At 36.7% G+C, this 17,079-nt stretch overlaps 1 protein-coding gene across 1 annotated transcript in view; it reads left to right on the plus strand.

Annotated features, from left to right (window-relative positions):
• Positions 1-5,810: 5,810 nt before the first annotated feature.
• LOC108720697 (homeobox protein BarH2) overlaps positions 5,811-17,079 on the plus strand; it is a 31,954-nt gene continuing 20,685 nt past the window's right edge. Inside the window, exon 1 of the mRNA XM_018444829.1 lies at positions 5,811-6,570. Coding sequence (XP_018300331.1) covers positions 6,123-6,570 — 448 coding nt within the window. The 5' untranslated portion in view covers positions 5,811-6,122. The remainder of the gene's footprint in view (positions 6,571-17,079) is intronic.

Raw genomic sequence — 17,079 nt, forward strand, 5'->3', positions numbered from 1 at the left:
TATATCCATATTAATGTCTTCGGGCTACTTTCTGTGTTAAAAAGTGTCAAAGAGCCTCAAAGAAATTTTCCTCGAGATTTCCGACTAAGGTCAGAAATGTCGAAATGATGCATTTTAACGACATTAACTTTTCATTTTCATTAAACGGTACATTATTCCGTATAAATTATCTAGTCTCGCAATTTTATATTTTTCGCTGTTTTATATATTTTATGTAGATATTATAATTAAAAACATTCTGTACGAAAACGTTAATTTTAACATTCTTACTTCTAGAATATAAAAAATATGATATTGGTGATTAAATAAATAAGAAATATTACTCATAATAATATCCGTTTTATGCAGAAATACTGTCTGTGCTTTAATAAGTTTACATTTAATTTAAAAAATATTTTATGCTACGCTTCTTTTAAAAGAAAAAATAAACATAATAAATCTGAAGTGCAAGAGATTGTGTGTTTTTAATATATACATAATTCAGAATTGCGTGCATCCGACACGCTAATATTTATATGTTAATTCCTTCAATCAAGATTGTCATAATTTTATCATAAATAGACCTTAGTTTATGTATTCATAAGCTCACGTCAAGAATATTTAGACGTTGCAAACGTTCCTATTAATACAAAAGTTTTCTTTGATAATTAGCGTCGTTGTTTTCTTACATTCGAATTGCATTCGTATATCTTTCCATGGAAACTTCAGTAAGCCAATTATCGAACGATAAGTGTGCCTTTTAACGACGTTAACTTTTCATTTCGTTGCCCGTGCGACACTCGTGGCTAATTCTCATGTTTAATTAATGAGACGTGTATGTACGAACGCATCACCTCTCAGGCGCGACCCGTGCAACACGAACACGCTTGTTCGCCGTACCCGCGAAGGGGGCAACGCGTGTAAAGGTGTATGTAAAATAAAAGGTGAAAAAATTAGCCGCGCGCATTTTCTTACGAGTCACCGGCTTTCGTGTTGAGTCATGCTTTGACGATCGCATTACAGGCTCCGTTAATTTCTTTCACAGAAATGAGCTGTCCCACAAACCGACTCTAAGGAAACGATTTTTTATTTGCAATGTAAAATTGTAGAATAGAATCGGTAAATGATAATTTTAAATTAGAGCGGAACAGTTAACGTAAGTTAAACAAATTTAAACTATGTTACACAAACACACACACATACACACACACATATATGATTATATGTATATGTGATATAAAATTGAAAAGATAAGAGCTTGCATTTAATTATAAATTCACAAATTTTTGTTATTGTATATTTTGCAATATATTAACGTAACTATTGCATACTAATCAATTTAGTTTAATTTTAATTACGTAACTTAATTAATAGTAAGATAAATATTAGAAAATTTTCAGCAGTCTATTATTTTAGTTACTTTTTATGCGTTTTTGCAAATATAATATTTATGGTATACCATATGGGACCGTACTTATACTATATATAAGCATGGTCCTCTATAATTAAATAATGTTATACATCCCTAATTTCTATATTTCTATCATTCTTGCAACTCTACCGAATTTAATTTCATTTCGATTCGATTCTGCTAATGTCAAAATAATTGCTCCAATATACTTCATATAACCATCATGAATTATATTTTCGTATTACATAGATATTTCTAGGCACTTGACAAGCATTTCATACTTTTGTAGAGCGTTTTATTGCGACACTCGAGTCAGATATACATATATATCCACCGGAGTAGATTAATTCTCTCCTAATATTAGAGTGAATCAGAGATCGAAAAGCAGTTGATTGTTATTTTTGAATATTTTAGAAAAAAACGAACAAACAATTATGGTTTTAATTCGATTATTTATACACAAATAATATAACAATAACACGTACCATTTAACTTTTCTTTCTATACATAAATTTATTTTTATTTCTTCCTGTACGTAAGTCGCGAACAAAAAGATAGCTCTAAACTCTAAACAACTGCAATGTCCGTTTTTATCCAAATATTCGTTTTTTTATAAAAGATTTAAAAATTTACTCATTATACATACTCGTATATACGTAGGGGAGAGTGGTCTAAATCGGATTGTGTTCCAAATAGGACCTTTTTAATTTAAATGAATACGGTTAAGCAGATTTGCGTACTATTTATAATGTAAAGTCCTTATAAAACACCGAACATGTGATAGCAGTTTGACAGTTCTCTGTCATAACATTCATAAAATAGACGCAAATATGTATTTTCAGCCATCGCGTGCGAAAATTTTTTTAAAAAAGAAAATCCTTGTAAATCATTATTTAAAAGGTGTTAAAAATTTCAAAAGTAATTGATTTAAAAACAATTTCTACAGACTCGAATTCTTAAAATAAAAATAAAAATAACACAATCCATAAAGGCCATACGAGTCACGGGCTGATGAAGGTGCCAACGATTAATTTCAATCTTAATTAATCATTAATGTGTAGAATCCTCTTTATTGTATAAATAAAGAATTCTCTTTATTGTATAAATAAAGAGAATTCTACACATTAATGATTAATTAAGATTGAAATTAATCGTTGGCACCTTCATCAGCCCGTGACTCGTATGGCTTTTACGGATTGTGTTATTTTTATTTTTATTTTAATTGATTTAAGATAATTAAAGAGTGTAGAATTCAAAAATATCAAGCATTTTGTAATCACTTTTGCGATTTACCATATTGTAAAATTTGTTCCAAGTTTAAAAGGACTTCTGTCCAAATCGGACAGTACAGTGAATAACTTATAGGCCTGGTTGTAGTACTAGTGATCGGCTGACCAGATCTGGTCCAACCAATTAAATCAGTAAAATATCATGAGTCATCAGACTCAGATTAGTTGAGTTTTATTATGATTTCAATTCTAATAATATAAACAGTTAGTAATTTCTTTTTCCGAAAAAATTTATCTTTGACTGTCAAATTGCTCGTTTTTACTCAATACTAAAAAAAATACATTAAAATATTTTAAATTGCTATCTAAAAATCCATAAAAATAGAAGTTTTCGATTTGAACTAGGGGATGGTCCGATTTGGAACCATCGGTTCCAAATCGGACCGGAAAAAGCATTTTTACATTTTCTATTATAGTTTAACATAGATGAGAGATACGTCAAAATGGTCTGAAGCAAAAATTAAGGGAATTAAATGATCTTTCCAATGCAATGGCACCTTCGATTTTACAATCGGACTTTATTTACGTCTTATAGAGAGCAAAAACTGCAAATAGATCCGATTTAGACCACTCTCTCCTATATCACGTAAATTCATTTCCAGATAGCAAAGAATATTTATGATTAATATTTATTATTATTCATTTTTTTAAATGTTATATAAATATTTTATACATATTTTATATAAAGCTTTATTCGAAATATTAAATTTAATTATTAAAATTAATTATTAAAAAATAGACTCTCTAAATATTTAATGTGATATTTATGATTAACATAAATAAATATTTCTGTTAAGTATTTTTTATTTGAATTATAATGTCTTTTAAGTATTTCCATAGCATTTATTATAAGATTTACAATAAATATTTCACAATATTTATGATAAATGTTTATGATCTATGCAATCTAAGACCACAAAAATATTTATAAAATATATATAATAGGTCTTACAAACATTTAGAAATATTTTGTAAATATTTTATAAATATTGTGTGCTGTCTGGGTTCGTGATTACAAATTACCATTAATTGCAATGAAATACATGAGTCACATCAGTTTTAAAGATTTCGCTATATCTATTACAGATATAATCGTCATCTTACCAACAATTTACGTAATTTGGTTCACCATTTATATATATTTGCGCCCGCGCGCGCGTGTATATTGACATCATTATTCTGATTGACTGTATTATTTCACAATTTAACGCTCAACGTCACCCTGCGACATTAGTAACACAGCTCAGGTTAATCAACGTGCTTCTTTGATATGTTTAACGAGCCTTTTCTTGAGCTTCGACGACAGGGAGACGCAAAAAAAAGTTCACGTAGCAAAAAACATGACGCTCGCTCACCCGGACTCCCAAGTTCGCTCGTTCGCTCGCCCGCTCGTCCTCGTGAATTCGTAAATTCGCGGAGTAAGTTCGCGGAGCTGGGACCACCCTTCTCCGTTTCGATGGCACTTCACCCCTTCCAGCTAGGTCTCGCTGGACCCTCTCCTTCTCCCTTCCCTCTCCCGTCGTTCTCTCGACGATCCGCTTCGCTGTTCCATCTCGAGGAGAACGAGTTGGAAGTGGGAGGCCAGTATCACCGCCCGCTCCACCCTGCTTCGTTCGCTTCCCCCTTTCCCCGTACAGTCCCCTGCCTCTGCTCCCATGCCTCCCACCATCGTCGTCTTCCGCGCGAGGAGCTTGGGCGCCCCCTTTCCCTCCGTCCGGACTATAATGAAAGATATTAACTACAATTTTATATCGAATTACCGCTGAAACACATTTCAAATTACTTGGGCGTAGCCGTGGCACATAGCGGAGGCGCCGAGGTTGCTTCAGTCAGGATTGGCGGGATGCTTAACGGCAACGAGCGGGATTGGCCTGGGGGTATCAGTGGTAGGGCAATCTAGGGGCGTGTCAGAATCCCGATATGGCCGCCCAGCAACGAGCGGAGGTGACTGCCGTCCTCAGTACAGGCAGACCAGTCGTGGCAACTCGATGCACACGCACGTTTCGCGTGCACGACTACGTTCTCAGTTCTGGCCAGACCGATCGGAGCGATTCTTCGTCCGGCGAAGATCAGGATTTCGCATCAGGTCGACCTTTATCCCGGAATCGCACGCTCGTGATTGTCTAATCCGCCAACCGGAAGGCGTTACCGTTCGAGAAATCTGTCGCGACGGATGTTCAATTTGCAAACATTTGTTAAAATTTGACTCGGTCCTGTCAAAGTGATCTGGATGGTCGAATAACGCTACGAAACGTGAACAAAGAGTAAGGTGATAGTGCAGTCCAAAGGGGAACAGTGTTGATAGACTGTTATGGTATATTGCCGGTTTGAAATCGGTAAGCTTAATGAAAGTTTCACCGTAGAATGATCAATCCTGGTACGCGTGACAGGCAACCACGATAAGCCGGCTAAACATAAACTCTCGAACGGACGCGATCGAGATAGATCAAACCAGAGTGGTGGTTGCTAGACTGATTGGACTTTGATAGAAGTGATTGCTCGTGATCGTTCATCAGGCACAACTGTGATCTAGTGCGGAGGATGTGTTAATGTTTAGAAATTTTTCTTTTGAAGTATTGCGTCTATTTCATAGTTAAACGATTGGTTAGCGAGCGGTCTCGAACTTATTTCTACTTTCATTGATAAGATAAACGCGCCGAGCGCGTAATCGTGCAAAAGTGAGAGGAGAATACGCCGCAAAAGTCTTATATAAAAATAATTAATAATTGAACGAGCAAGAAAAAGGAGAAAAAGAAAAGCGGAAATGGCCGGCGGCTTCGCTCTTATGCGCGGCAATTATGTTAAGTGGCCAATTAGCAATTAACCAGGGAGCCGAGCCGAGCGGCCCCTTAATTGCGTCTGGGAAGAAGGTGGTAGCGGAGGTGGAGCGATCGAGCGAGCGGGAGGAAGTGCAAGGTGCATACACATTGCGACGCAAATATCTGTCTTACACGTCATTTAGTCCAGATTTTTCTGTAAGATTTTCGCTTCGATTGATTTACTAAATCGTCTTCAGGATTTTGACGATTTAAAAGTCCCAACGTCATACATAAATCTCTAAATCTTTAAGATTGAATTTTATTGGGAATCCCTGGGTATTCATGTTCCTGATACGAATGTTCGTCACAAAAAAAGTTTTTTGACCCTCTTGTTGGAAAATCAATCCTTCGATCGTGACAGATCCGAGATTGAACGTCAAATGATGCCGAACAACGCGCCAATCATACGCGCAAGAGGGGAAGAGGAGTGAAAGAAATTGGGTCTACCAAGGATACAGTGAAGTGCAGTTGAAATAGAGTGAGAGGGCACGATCTCTTCCTGGGATAGGCTACGTCGTCACCGTCGGCAAGATTCTGTCTCCCAGGTACCGGGCGAGTCCTGGGGTGGCGACAGAGGCACCTGCAGGTGCCCGTAGCCCGAAGGAACCACCTGCGTCTACCGTGATGACGGTCCATCATCAGCAGAACCACCACGTGGCCGCTCTCAGTGGCGTCGCCGTGGCCAATAACGGTCTAAATCTCAGCAGAATGTCGGGCCTGGAAGCGCATCGGCTGGAGAACATTGTCGATCGAAACGGCGTGGCAATGGAACGTCTATCTAACGGGCTAGACCCACGGAATAACAATTTGAACAATAACAACGGTTTAGAAAGGGGCGATGCCTCGACGACGATGCCGCAGAGGTCGAGGTTTATGATCACCGATATCTTAGGCGGCGCGTCCAGCAAGATGCACCAATCCGGGCTGCCCAGTCAGGAGCCACCCGGAAGTCCACCCTCAACACCGCGAGACCTCAGTGTCAGGCATCAATCCAGAACGTCCTTGAGCAACAGCAATCTAGACGAGGACAGCGACGCCAGCCACCACGACGGCGCTTCCGTTACGTCCAATGGTAAATGATACTTTATTACACGCTTTCGAAACAGTGCTCGTCGCTCGGTATAACGACATGATGAAGCCGAGGCGATATTAGAATATAGACTTTCTTTAAATGCCTACGGAATGAAAGATCCAAATTCGAATCTCAGATAATATTTTTTGCAATAAGTTCTTTGCAATGTTAAGGTGTTTTATAGTGTTATTATGATTAAAGACAATCAATATAATTTGTAATAATATTTCCAGTTTTAGTTTATGCATTTCAAGTCCGACAAACCAAATCGGCGTGTAGTTTATAGACTTTTATACATTAACTAAATAATATATCTGTGCTTTGCATGAATATTATGAAGCACCAAGATCCGTTTTAATCGCGAACAGGAATCTTTCTCTTATTTGATTTTTTACGAAAATTTCTAGTTTTTCTTAAACAGAGAGAAGAAAGAAATATGTTCATGGCGTAAGTAGTCATGTTACTGAAACGGAGTAATGAGGTAGTTAGATTTTTGACAGATATACTGTAGACAAAATGGGATAAAAATGAATAGACGGGTCTTATAGAAAGTTATATGCCTTCATCAATTCAAAGGACAAAATTAGAAACATTCATTTGCTTTAAAATTTTATTAAATACAATAGCAATTCAATTTTATTGTTTTTTTCTTCTCAAAAACAGATAATACTCGGTTTTGTTCCATTTTCCCATATTATACATGTACATTTATTTATACACAAACGGCATACATAATTTACTCTGCACAATTAAGTCGTTCTTAAAATATACAATAGAGACAAACAGAGCTATATATATAAAAAGAATAAATGTGTCATTTTTTTTCATCTATCAATAGCCAAAACTTCAATTTAATTGAAAAGTGTAATAGTCGAATGATAGTCTACAGTTACGAAATGTGTGAGTATTGTGATTTCGATTTGTTCACCTGATCGCTCACGTGAACTTTCATGGAGGTGTCAAGGACATTTACGGGACACGATCCGACCGGATGTTCCAATCGGTGAGATCACGACGGCCGTCGCTAGTTACGCGCATAAAGAACACCTCTCTTTCGAGAATCAGATATATCTCCTAAGATAAACGTATATCTTTTTTTTCTCTGTTTCTCTCTTTCTCTGTGGGTTGCTGTGCCCATCCGACCGACAACGTTTAGGAATTCTAATGGTTCTAAATTGGAGCTACTTTAATTATGTTACCCTCATTTATTTCATTCATCTTTTCTACCTGTACCCCCGTTGTCCTCCAGAGTTCAATCCCTCGGGCTGAACAAATGTGCTAAGTTGTCATAACTTTTTTGATCGGACAACGCCGAATTTCGTAAGACTTTCAAGCCACCGGTATTACGCAAAACCCACATCCGCACAACGGAGATGCAAGTGAAATGTTAAAAAATCGATTTTTAATTACAGTGAAACTTTCACGTTAATTATCCTAATTGTAAAACCCGCGGGGTACGCGTGCAAATTATTAACTCCATGACTCGCGCAAAGCTGCGAGTATAAATGTAGATATAATGCTTGTTTGAAAAGTGTTACTCGCTACTCGATTTCTACTGCGATAATAAACGTTCGCGTCGCTACAAACCGCACGGTGATCACAGAAATCTTGGATCGCATTTTCTCTCGGAACTCGTCGGAGGGGGCTATTAAGGTGACCTGTGCCGAGCGTATCGGCACGATTTCCGTTAATTCGCAGCTTCTTCTCCCGACCAATCGTCCTCCTTTTCTCTCTGGGCTGCTTGTTTTTAAACGCGACGCTCCAACGAAGCCGCTCACTACAATGACTAAAGCCGGCTGTTTGTTCCGTAATCGGCTTATTTCCTCAAAGAAGCGCATTAGCGACAATTACGCGGACGACGGCGATGTGATTAGAAGCGGCGACGGGCAACGGCGGGTAACACTAATACTGCTTCCACGGCACTAAATCCGGCGTTCCTTCCTTGTGAAAACATCAGCGGGCTATTAAGGCGCCAATTTTTCCACGACATTGACTCGCCGCGACGGCTCGCACCTTGCATCGCGTCGCTATTTATAACTCCCCTTAAGTGTTTCACGGACAAGACCAATGACCAGCCCCGGCGCGGCGTTTGGAAATCTCGAGAGTCACGTCATGGTAATCGATAATCGTCGTCCTTGCCTAGCTACGGTGACACGAGGGAATAGGGAAAAGTGCCCGCGATAAGGGATATACGGCTGTGAATCGTGTTAAGCACGAGTCGTGCGACACGTACATGCGTTCTTTTGTACACGTGCTATCTTATGTTTTTGTTATACCTTGGACTCAATGGCTACGTTTACACCGTACGCTTAGTCCGCGACCTATATGATAGGTGTCTTTGTTTAACCTACAGGATAAACAAGGACATCTATTGTATAGGCCGCGGCCTAAATGCACGGTGTAAACGTAGCCATTATACGATAACTCACTAGAGAATGTTAGCTGGAAGAAAATGTCTTCTTCCGAGATAACTTAAAATCCATTTTCAAAAGATAAAACGAAAAGCTAGCTATTAAGCGATATTTGTAAAAATAAATATTTTATAATCATTATTTTACGATGTACGTTGATCAAACCGTATCTATATGTATAACGCAACGTGACTATTGTCACGTGACAACAAACGTTCTCATAATTTTCATTATTTGTCCCTTTTGTTCCTACAACCCATGTTTTTTACAATAATGATTTTTATAGTTGAAATATAATTCTTCAAGTAATAATAAAATGATATTATCTAAGCTAACCAATTATTGACACGTTTACTAATATATTATTAGCACTTTACATTCAGCTTTAATCAAATTTGTAGATAGATATGAAGAATATATATGTATATCAGTAAATAATGCTTACTTTTTAACGAATATCGATAAAAAAGTCATAACATATTACAAGCTATAATGAGATCTATTAAAAAGTCATCTAGTTTGCACAAAGTCACATGATTTGCAATTATTAATATCTGTGTCTATACGTTACAAGTATCAAGAAGTCCGCTACATTTATGAATAAATAAACATATATCTGTAAAGCTGCTTATTGCAGTCACAAGCCAACTCCTTATAACGAACGAAGCCCTAATCTATATCGAACCATCGTAAAGATCTTATTTTCGCGAATAACGTGACGAGAAGCATAAATCGAGTATTAAAAGGTGCCTTCTTTTTTTGAGATAATGACCGCGCATTCGTTATTGGCGTTATCAGTCGCGGTCGGTCTCGCGCCGCGACCATAATCGTCAATGCGTAAGTAGTGTATCTACCTTCCATGGTACGCTGTCCGCGCCGCGGTCACAGAATTATTAATGAAAGACAATTAGGAGGAGTAACGCCGATGTAATTGCCGCGCCGCACGCTTTCACGTAGATTGACCCAGGCGATTTTTTTACAGGGCGACCCTCCCTGCCTCCCCCTTCCCTCTGCCGTTAAAGCCATCGTCCGACCATTCCAATTTCCCGTCTCGATTATTACATTCCGCCATAGCGCAACGGCGGGACCGAGCGACGCCGCGGCTCGTCACGGTACAAATACGATCGATCTTTCACGCGGCGTTGATTAGAAAATTATTAACGTCGGACTAACAACCAGATGTAATTGCTGACGGATTTACGCATCGATCATACGTCGCACCGTTGATCGCTCGTTACCTGTTTACTTCTCGCTAGAGGATCACGAGTTCCTAATTATCGTCCTGGTTATGTCCTTATGCGACAATTACACGCGTTTCGTGCATCAGGCTGATGAGCGGGAAATTATCAGTGAAGTGCAATTTAAGGTAGCGACACTAATCTAATCGAGGAGCGGAACACATGCGAGGAAGTACATGCTTCAATTTGATCTGCTTCTACATCGTTATATATGTTTCACAATGTCATGGTGAAATTGTTTTTTTGTACGCAATATTTTGTCGATTGCTTTATGCCCGTTTCCATCAATGTAGATTAATTATAATCTCGATTTAATCTACTCTTCAATTTACTCTTTTTCTAATTATTAGAACTGAAAATAAGTTGAAGCGAGATTAAAGTTAATCTATGTTGATGGAAACGAGCATTAGTCATTTGCAATACTGTCTATTTATTGTAACGCAAAGTATTTATTAATACTGTGTATTGATAAAAATCAAAAGCTAATAATTAGGTATGTTTTTTTCAATTAAACTTCTGTACGGTTCATCCTTTCTCTTTTTTTTTTCAAATTGGAACGAAAAGAAAAAAGATAAACGGTGCAAAAAGTTCAAAAAGAACATGCTCATACTGTACATATAATATATGTATAAACACAATGTAACACAAATTTGAGAAGTAGATCAGATTACAAAAGAGTAAAAATCTGAGAGGCTAAAATTTCCAATTTTCTTTGAAAAATATAATTTAGGAAAATAACAATGATTACGTCACTGTAGCGTGGATCAAATTCACACGAGTATAAATCATTTCACATGTCAGAGTATAATGAATACCTCTAGTTTCTATCTTCTTTTATACATTTCTTTTAATACGGATTTAATATCGGATCAATGCACTCCATTCTAGTTGGTTGAGAAAGGCGTGAAAAAACCGATCTTTCTCAGCGCGGAATATCATTTCTTGGGCGCGTGTGCGAGTCGTTTGTAAGCCGCTTAGGAAGCAAACATTCATCCCCAGGTTCTCATTGTTGTCACTTTCGTATCGGTCCGGAAGGTCCTGCCAGGGAACCGGGCCGTTTCAAGCCCTTACGGACGAGCTCGCTGACTTTTCGACGCGCGACTAATCCGAGAACCGGAAATGATTGGCAACCGTTTAGAAGTCGGCACGGATTAGTTAGCTCTATGTAAGGGACTTTCGCGAGACGAAAGCAATTTCATATCCGAAGGCGCCTTTTTGCGAGCGCTCCGACCGGCTGTCGGACTTTTGACGACACAATCTATGTGTGGGATTAATCCACGATCTGAATATCAGAGAAGTGAAGAGAGAGATTCAACAGTACAGCAATGTCGAGAACTGGAATGCTGCTGGTAGTCACCACAAATGCCAGAGACAGTGAAGACTTTGAGTGACAGATTTGAAAACGACTATCTGGGTATCGAATAGGGATAAAGTGATAACGCAAATCGAGTAACTTTATAAGAATTAAATAAAAAGGGATAATATGAAACACGCAAATTATAAGAATTAAATATTGAACAAATTATTTTGTGACCTTGAAAAGTAGGGAAATATGTGGAGGGAATTCATTAAAGCGCGATTTTGAAAAATGAGCTAAATGTCTTAAGCCACAGCAGATCTAACCATTTCATCAGAGTACAAACCAATGCTTAACGTTGCGTTTTAGCATACTCGAGATTTGCCAATCGTCACGATTTGGTGTTGCGCAGGATATCATGATGGATCTAATCGTAACGAGTGATCGCACGGAGGGAGGGTATTGTGTTTACAAAGCGGGTGATCTTAGATTATGCGCGAGTGATTAATTATTTCGTCGGAGGCAAACGTTTACGTAGGTAACAATGCGCTTCTGCGCATTGTCCGATCGAGAGTCTCGCAATAAGTCTCGAATGAAACTTCCTAAAATGACTCCGAAACTATTTAAGCCTCATAATTCAATCAGATGTTTTAATTAATTAAATTATTCTCTGTAATTTGACGATTATCCTTTCGAGACGATGGTGTGATTCTATGGTCGGTATCGATTTCGAGAAAGCGAGGTCAAGTTTGTCAACGCGGATGCCGAGCGCTTAAAAGGATTTGAGAATCTTGTTAAGCAAACGCTGTGGAAACCAACCGCGCGAATCCCGACAACGACGGTAAACACCTGTCGGCGGCATACGCGAGGAAGTCTTTAGCGAAGTCCGGCTATATAATGCGTGCGTAAGCGACTCGAGACGCGCGCTCGCTCAAAATAACGGGGTAATTATTACTAATATGTACTGCGGTATGTTCAGAAATTTTCGAATTATGCTTCCAACGATATAATTGTGAGCATCCTCCGATTCGAGGATAAAAATGCGACTTTTAGAATCAGTGTAAAAAATTTTAAGAAAAAGATATACGTGCGCATAAAGATAAATATATTTTGAGGAACATATAAAAATAACGTTTATAACATTCTCTAATATACATTTTACATAATTATATGTATGTTTATTTTATTTTTAATTTTTTAGTCATTGCAGAATCACCTAAAATTAAAAAGAGATTATTCAAGTTTTATTTCTATCAATATAGATTAACTTTAATCTTGGTTTAATTTATTCATTATTTTTTTCTAATTCTTAAAACAGAAACTAGAAAAAAATAAAAAGTGAGTTAAATCGAGATTAAAGTTGATCTACATTGTGGTAGAAAGGGATATTAGAGAAATATTTATGGTATATAATCTTAGTGAATCAATTTTTATGAGGTAGAAAATTTTAATTTTTTTCAATTATTTTATACGAACGGTCGTAGCTTGATGCAATCGCCGCATTTCTGTTCACCGCCTGCGCGGAATGCGTTTCGTGAAATTTGAGAAACATACAAGCATTACGTACCCCGTGGAAACCTTAGGCTCATATAATACGATCTGACAGTAACACTCGATTGTATTTTTCGCTATAATGTTTCTATGCGGCAATAGATCATCGTGCAAACTGTTATATGACACCTCGCAGTCCTTATTCTGCTATGATATCCTTAAATAAATTATGAAATGATAGCTGTCGAAGAGCTGTTATGATTGCGCAAAATGCCGCAGATATTAATGCGATATTATAACAAGAATTATGTCATTAACGTGCGACAATACGATATTATTATTACGTCAGTACCACTATTTATCTGTAAATATTATGTAATATTTACCCTTATTTATCGTTAAAAATTTCTTATATATATATATATATATTTTATACAACTCCTTTTTTAATAATATTTTTCTCATGTTTATATATATGTATATATACACATTCATTTTCTGTAAATATTTTAAGATTAAAAATTCGAACGTTAAAAATATACAATTTTAGAAGTTTTACTATGAAAAATTGACGTATAGGATACTAATTTGGCTTAACCTGGTAGTTTGTTTTTTAAATTGTTGCCGACAGTTTTTGTCCCCGTGGGATTGCTGCAAATAGAGTGGGCAGGCAATAAAACGTTGCCCCATAACATTATTCCCAGTGTTTTCTCCCCCAAAGGTGGCGACGCGGTAATACAATACAGAAGAGGGGTCAGATTCTGCCTCGTCGAGGGCCACCGCCTTTGTATACTATACGAGGGGTTGTAGGTGGCGACGGTAAGAGAGCACCGGGTACGACACGGGGCCAAGCGAAAAGGTGTGACTCGAATTTGTAAGCAAAATTCCACTACAGCTTCCCTGGTGCTTCCGTGGAAAAATTACTCTTTTATGTTTGTTAGTCATTTCGTTTACAAAATTAGTTCTATTGTTAATCCTTCTGTTAATGCATGAATACCTGGGTACCCGGATACTTGTGCATTGACAGAAGAAATTTTAAATAGTTTTTACAGTTTTGTGCGGATTTCATTATGACGCCTCAAAAATTCCATTTTTCGAACAACAAAGAACAGTTTTGTACAGATTTTGTCTCATTTTCCCTTTTACATTTTCACCCGCCGCCTTGGAAAACACAGTAGTGAAAAGCTGAAAAATTATTGACAGAAGGGTTAATTCGTGCGTAAAATAAAGATTATGTAGATCTCTACCGGGATAATGATTCTATATTATAAAACAAATTTTGTTACTAGTTGCCGTTATTATATAAAATTGGTGAAGCATTTCTGATAGATATTTACATGTATAGGTACGTATAAGCTTATGTGTATTTGATTAACTATTCGGGATAAAAAGGAGATAAACTATTCCATACTTCCTAAATTATAATCTAACTTCAGAGAATTGCGGTTAACATTCGATAAAAAGCGCCATTAGATGCTCATTTCTCGGGCGGAAGAAAGTCCGTCGGAAATCTCCATGTTTATTCCCATCCACAGCGCGCTGATCGGCCATTATTATTCCTTTTTTTATCGTGTGAATGATTATCTATACAATCTACATTCATACTTTTTGTATTTACAAAGAGTAAACTTTATATGCAAAAATATATATAAATTCACAATCCCCCTTTCTCTCTCTTTCTCTCTTCTCCTTCTCTCTCTCTCTTTTTCTCTCAATCTCTCTGTCCCTCCTTGTCGCTCTTCTACGGATTACTTACACGATGCACTCAGCACAAAATAAAGCAATAAGCAAATAAAATCGCGGGTGCGCGGCACAATGGAAACTCCGGCTTTTCCTCCTCTTTTTCCCACTCTTCGCCTTAGTAACCCTTCCATCCCACCCTCATCCGCCAAGATCATAAAGTGCGAGGCAACGCTTTGCGAAAGTTTTATTATTCTCATTTTTATGATCCATCCGGCTGACTCCCTAGTACGCTGCACTCTCTACATCCTGCGCATTCGTCACAATGTCTGCAAGTTTTCGCATGCAGTCCTTGGCCCAGTAACGATGTCGAATTGCTCGATTGCTCGGGAAGTTGTTTGTTGCTATGTTTAATAGTTCTAATATAATTTCTGAAAATCTACATTTGTCTCTCTCTCTCTCTCTCTCTCTATATATATATATATATATATATACATACATATATATTCGCACTTGTATGGAATAATCATTATTGATAATTACTCGAATATTTTCGATACAAATTGATAAATTCGACAGAAGTAGCTCGTTAAAAATTACAGCGAAAAAGATATATTAATCTTAGTGAAGATAATATATCATAATAAATATCATAAAAAATTTTGTAAAAAAAATTGAGATAAATATTTATTTATATATAGACAAAATGTATCTAATGTAGAAAAATTTAATGTAACTCTCATTTTTCTAAAATTTTTTAATTACATTAAATATATTTTATATCACATCTACTTAAAAACTCGAGATATACTAAAACGAAGAACAAAATCTATAAATACAAGTTTTTTTTCTATTGATATATATATATATATGCCTATATTGTTAAAGATCCTATTTTGCCTTAATGATTTTGCTAAAATTCGTACGTTTGAAAACTGCAATCACTATTGGTGCATAAACTACAACGATGACGTGAACAATTTGACCGCGACGTGGACGACGACGGTAACATGCTGGCACTAATTGCAGCAGTGCATAATTGCTCGATAAACATCCTGTTAATCTCACTTTTATGCGCCATACATTGTATCGCAGCGATGCTTGTGGCACGCAAGTCCCCCTCGTTTCCTCCGTTCCTCCCTGTCCTTCTCCCTTGCTCTTTCTCTTTCACGTAATGCGACTTGAGAACACGTCATGATTTTCACTGGCGCGGCACATCCGTTACGGGCGCCATGTTTGCGAGAACCTCTTTAAAATACATTTCGCCGCTTGACAGTGGAAATGACGTTTACCGTCGTGACTTATGGAACACGAATACCTCACGAGCGTTAACGTTAATTAATGCGAAGCTATTGTCGTACGCCAGGCAGTAAGGAAAACGTGTTGGAAAAACGTGCGTCTAAAATATTATTTCCCGCTCGACTCTAGGGGATGGAAATCATTATAATCTCGGTAAATTCGTTTTTCGACGCTATGGATATGAAAAGATGTATTCTGTCTAAGTCACTGTATTTCTATTGTTATAAAAAATATACACTTACTTACCTACATAAAAAATGAGACTAAAGATTTATCTTTATGTGATTTATATTATTAAAACTTAAATTTCTTTGAAATCGCTGATTTTAAAATCAGCTTGAAAGTTTTTTTCCGAAATTGTCATAGTGTTCTATATAATGGAAAAAAACATATTAGAGTGTTCCGTGTATAATAAAAAAAATATTTACATAAATAAAAATTTAAACCTAATCGCTTCATCTAACTTTATCTATGATGAAATCTTATATTATTTTTCTTCTTTTTCTTGATAATAATCTGTTCAATAAAAGCGTAACTAATATAACTTTATGTCCTTATCACAGTCCAGTAATTATGAACTGTATTTGTTATTTCATATCGCTTTTTCCACTTTACAAACGTCTTAGACTTATTTATAGCTGTTTCTAACGATATTTTCTCCTTTTGAATATGTGTAAAGAAAAACGGCCTCGAATCTTTCGTGTATGTGACACTCATTGTTAAATTATTCTCTAGTAACATCGGACAATAATTATATAAGATTTCCTGCGTCATAGGGGAAGAACCCTTATATCTGCTTGTTCCAAAAATTTTTAATGTAGTGATTCCCAAATAAAAGTTTGCTCAGTCATGCTCTTATATTAGACAGACTATGTTGTAAAATTGATAGAAAGTATGCCTCAAAAAGATGTAATATATCGACAATAATTAACAATGGCAATAATTTTTTGGACGACTTATATTATTAATACAAAAGGGTTATAGTATTAATTGTGTATATATGTAATTTTTTCATTTTTTTACAATAAATAATCTAAAAGTGTCGGTCATGCTTTTATCGAACAGATGGTATGAAGAAAAACTATTTGTTCAG

This window comes from Mycetomoellerius zeteki, unplaced genomic scaffold (genome assembly GCF_001594055.1).
Source record: "Mycetomoellerius zeteki isolate Tzet28-1 unplaced genomic scaffold, Tzet1.0 scaffold155, whole genome shotgun sequence".
Taxonomy (NCBI): domain Eukaryota; kingdom Metazoa; phylum Arthropoda; class Insecta; order Hymenoptera; family Formicidae; genus Mycetomoellerius; species Mycetomoellerius zeteki.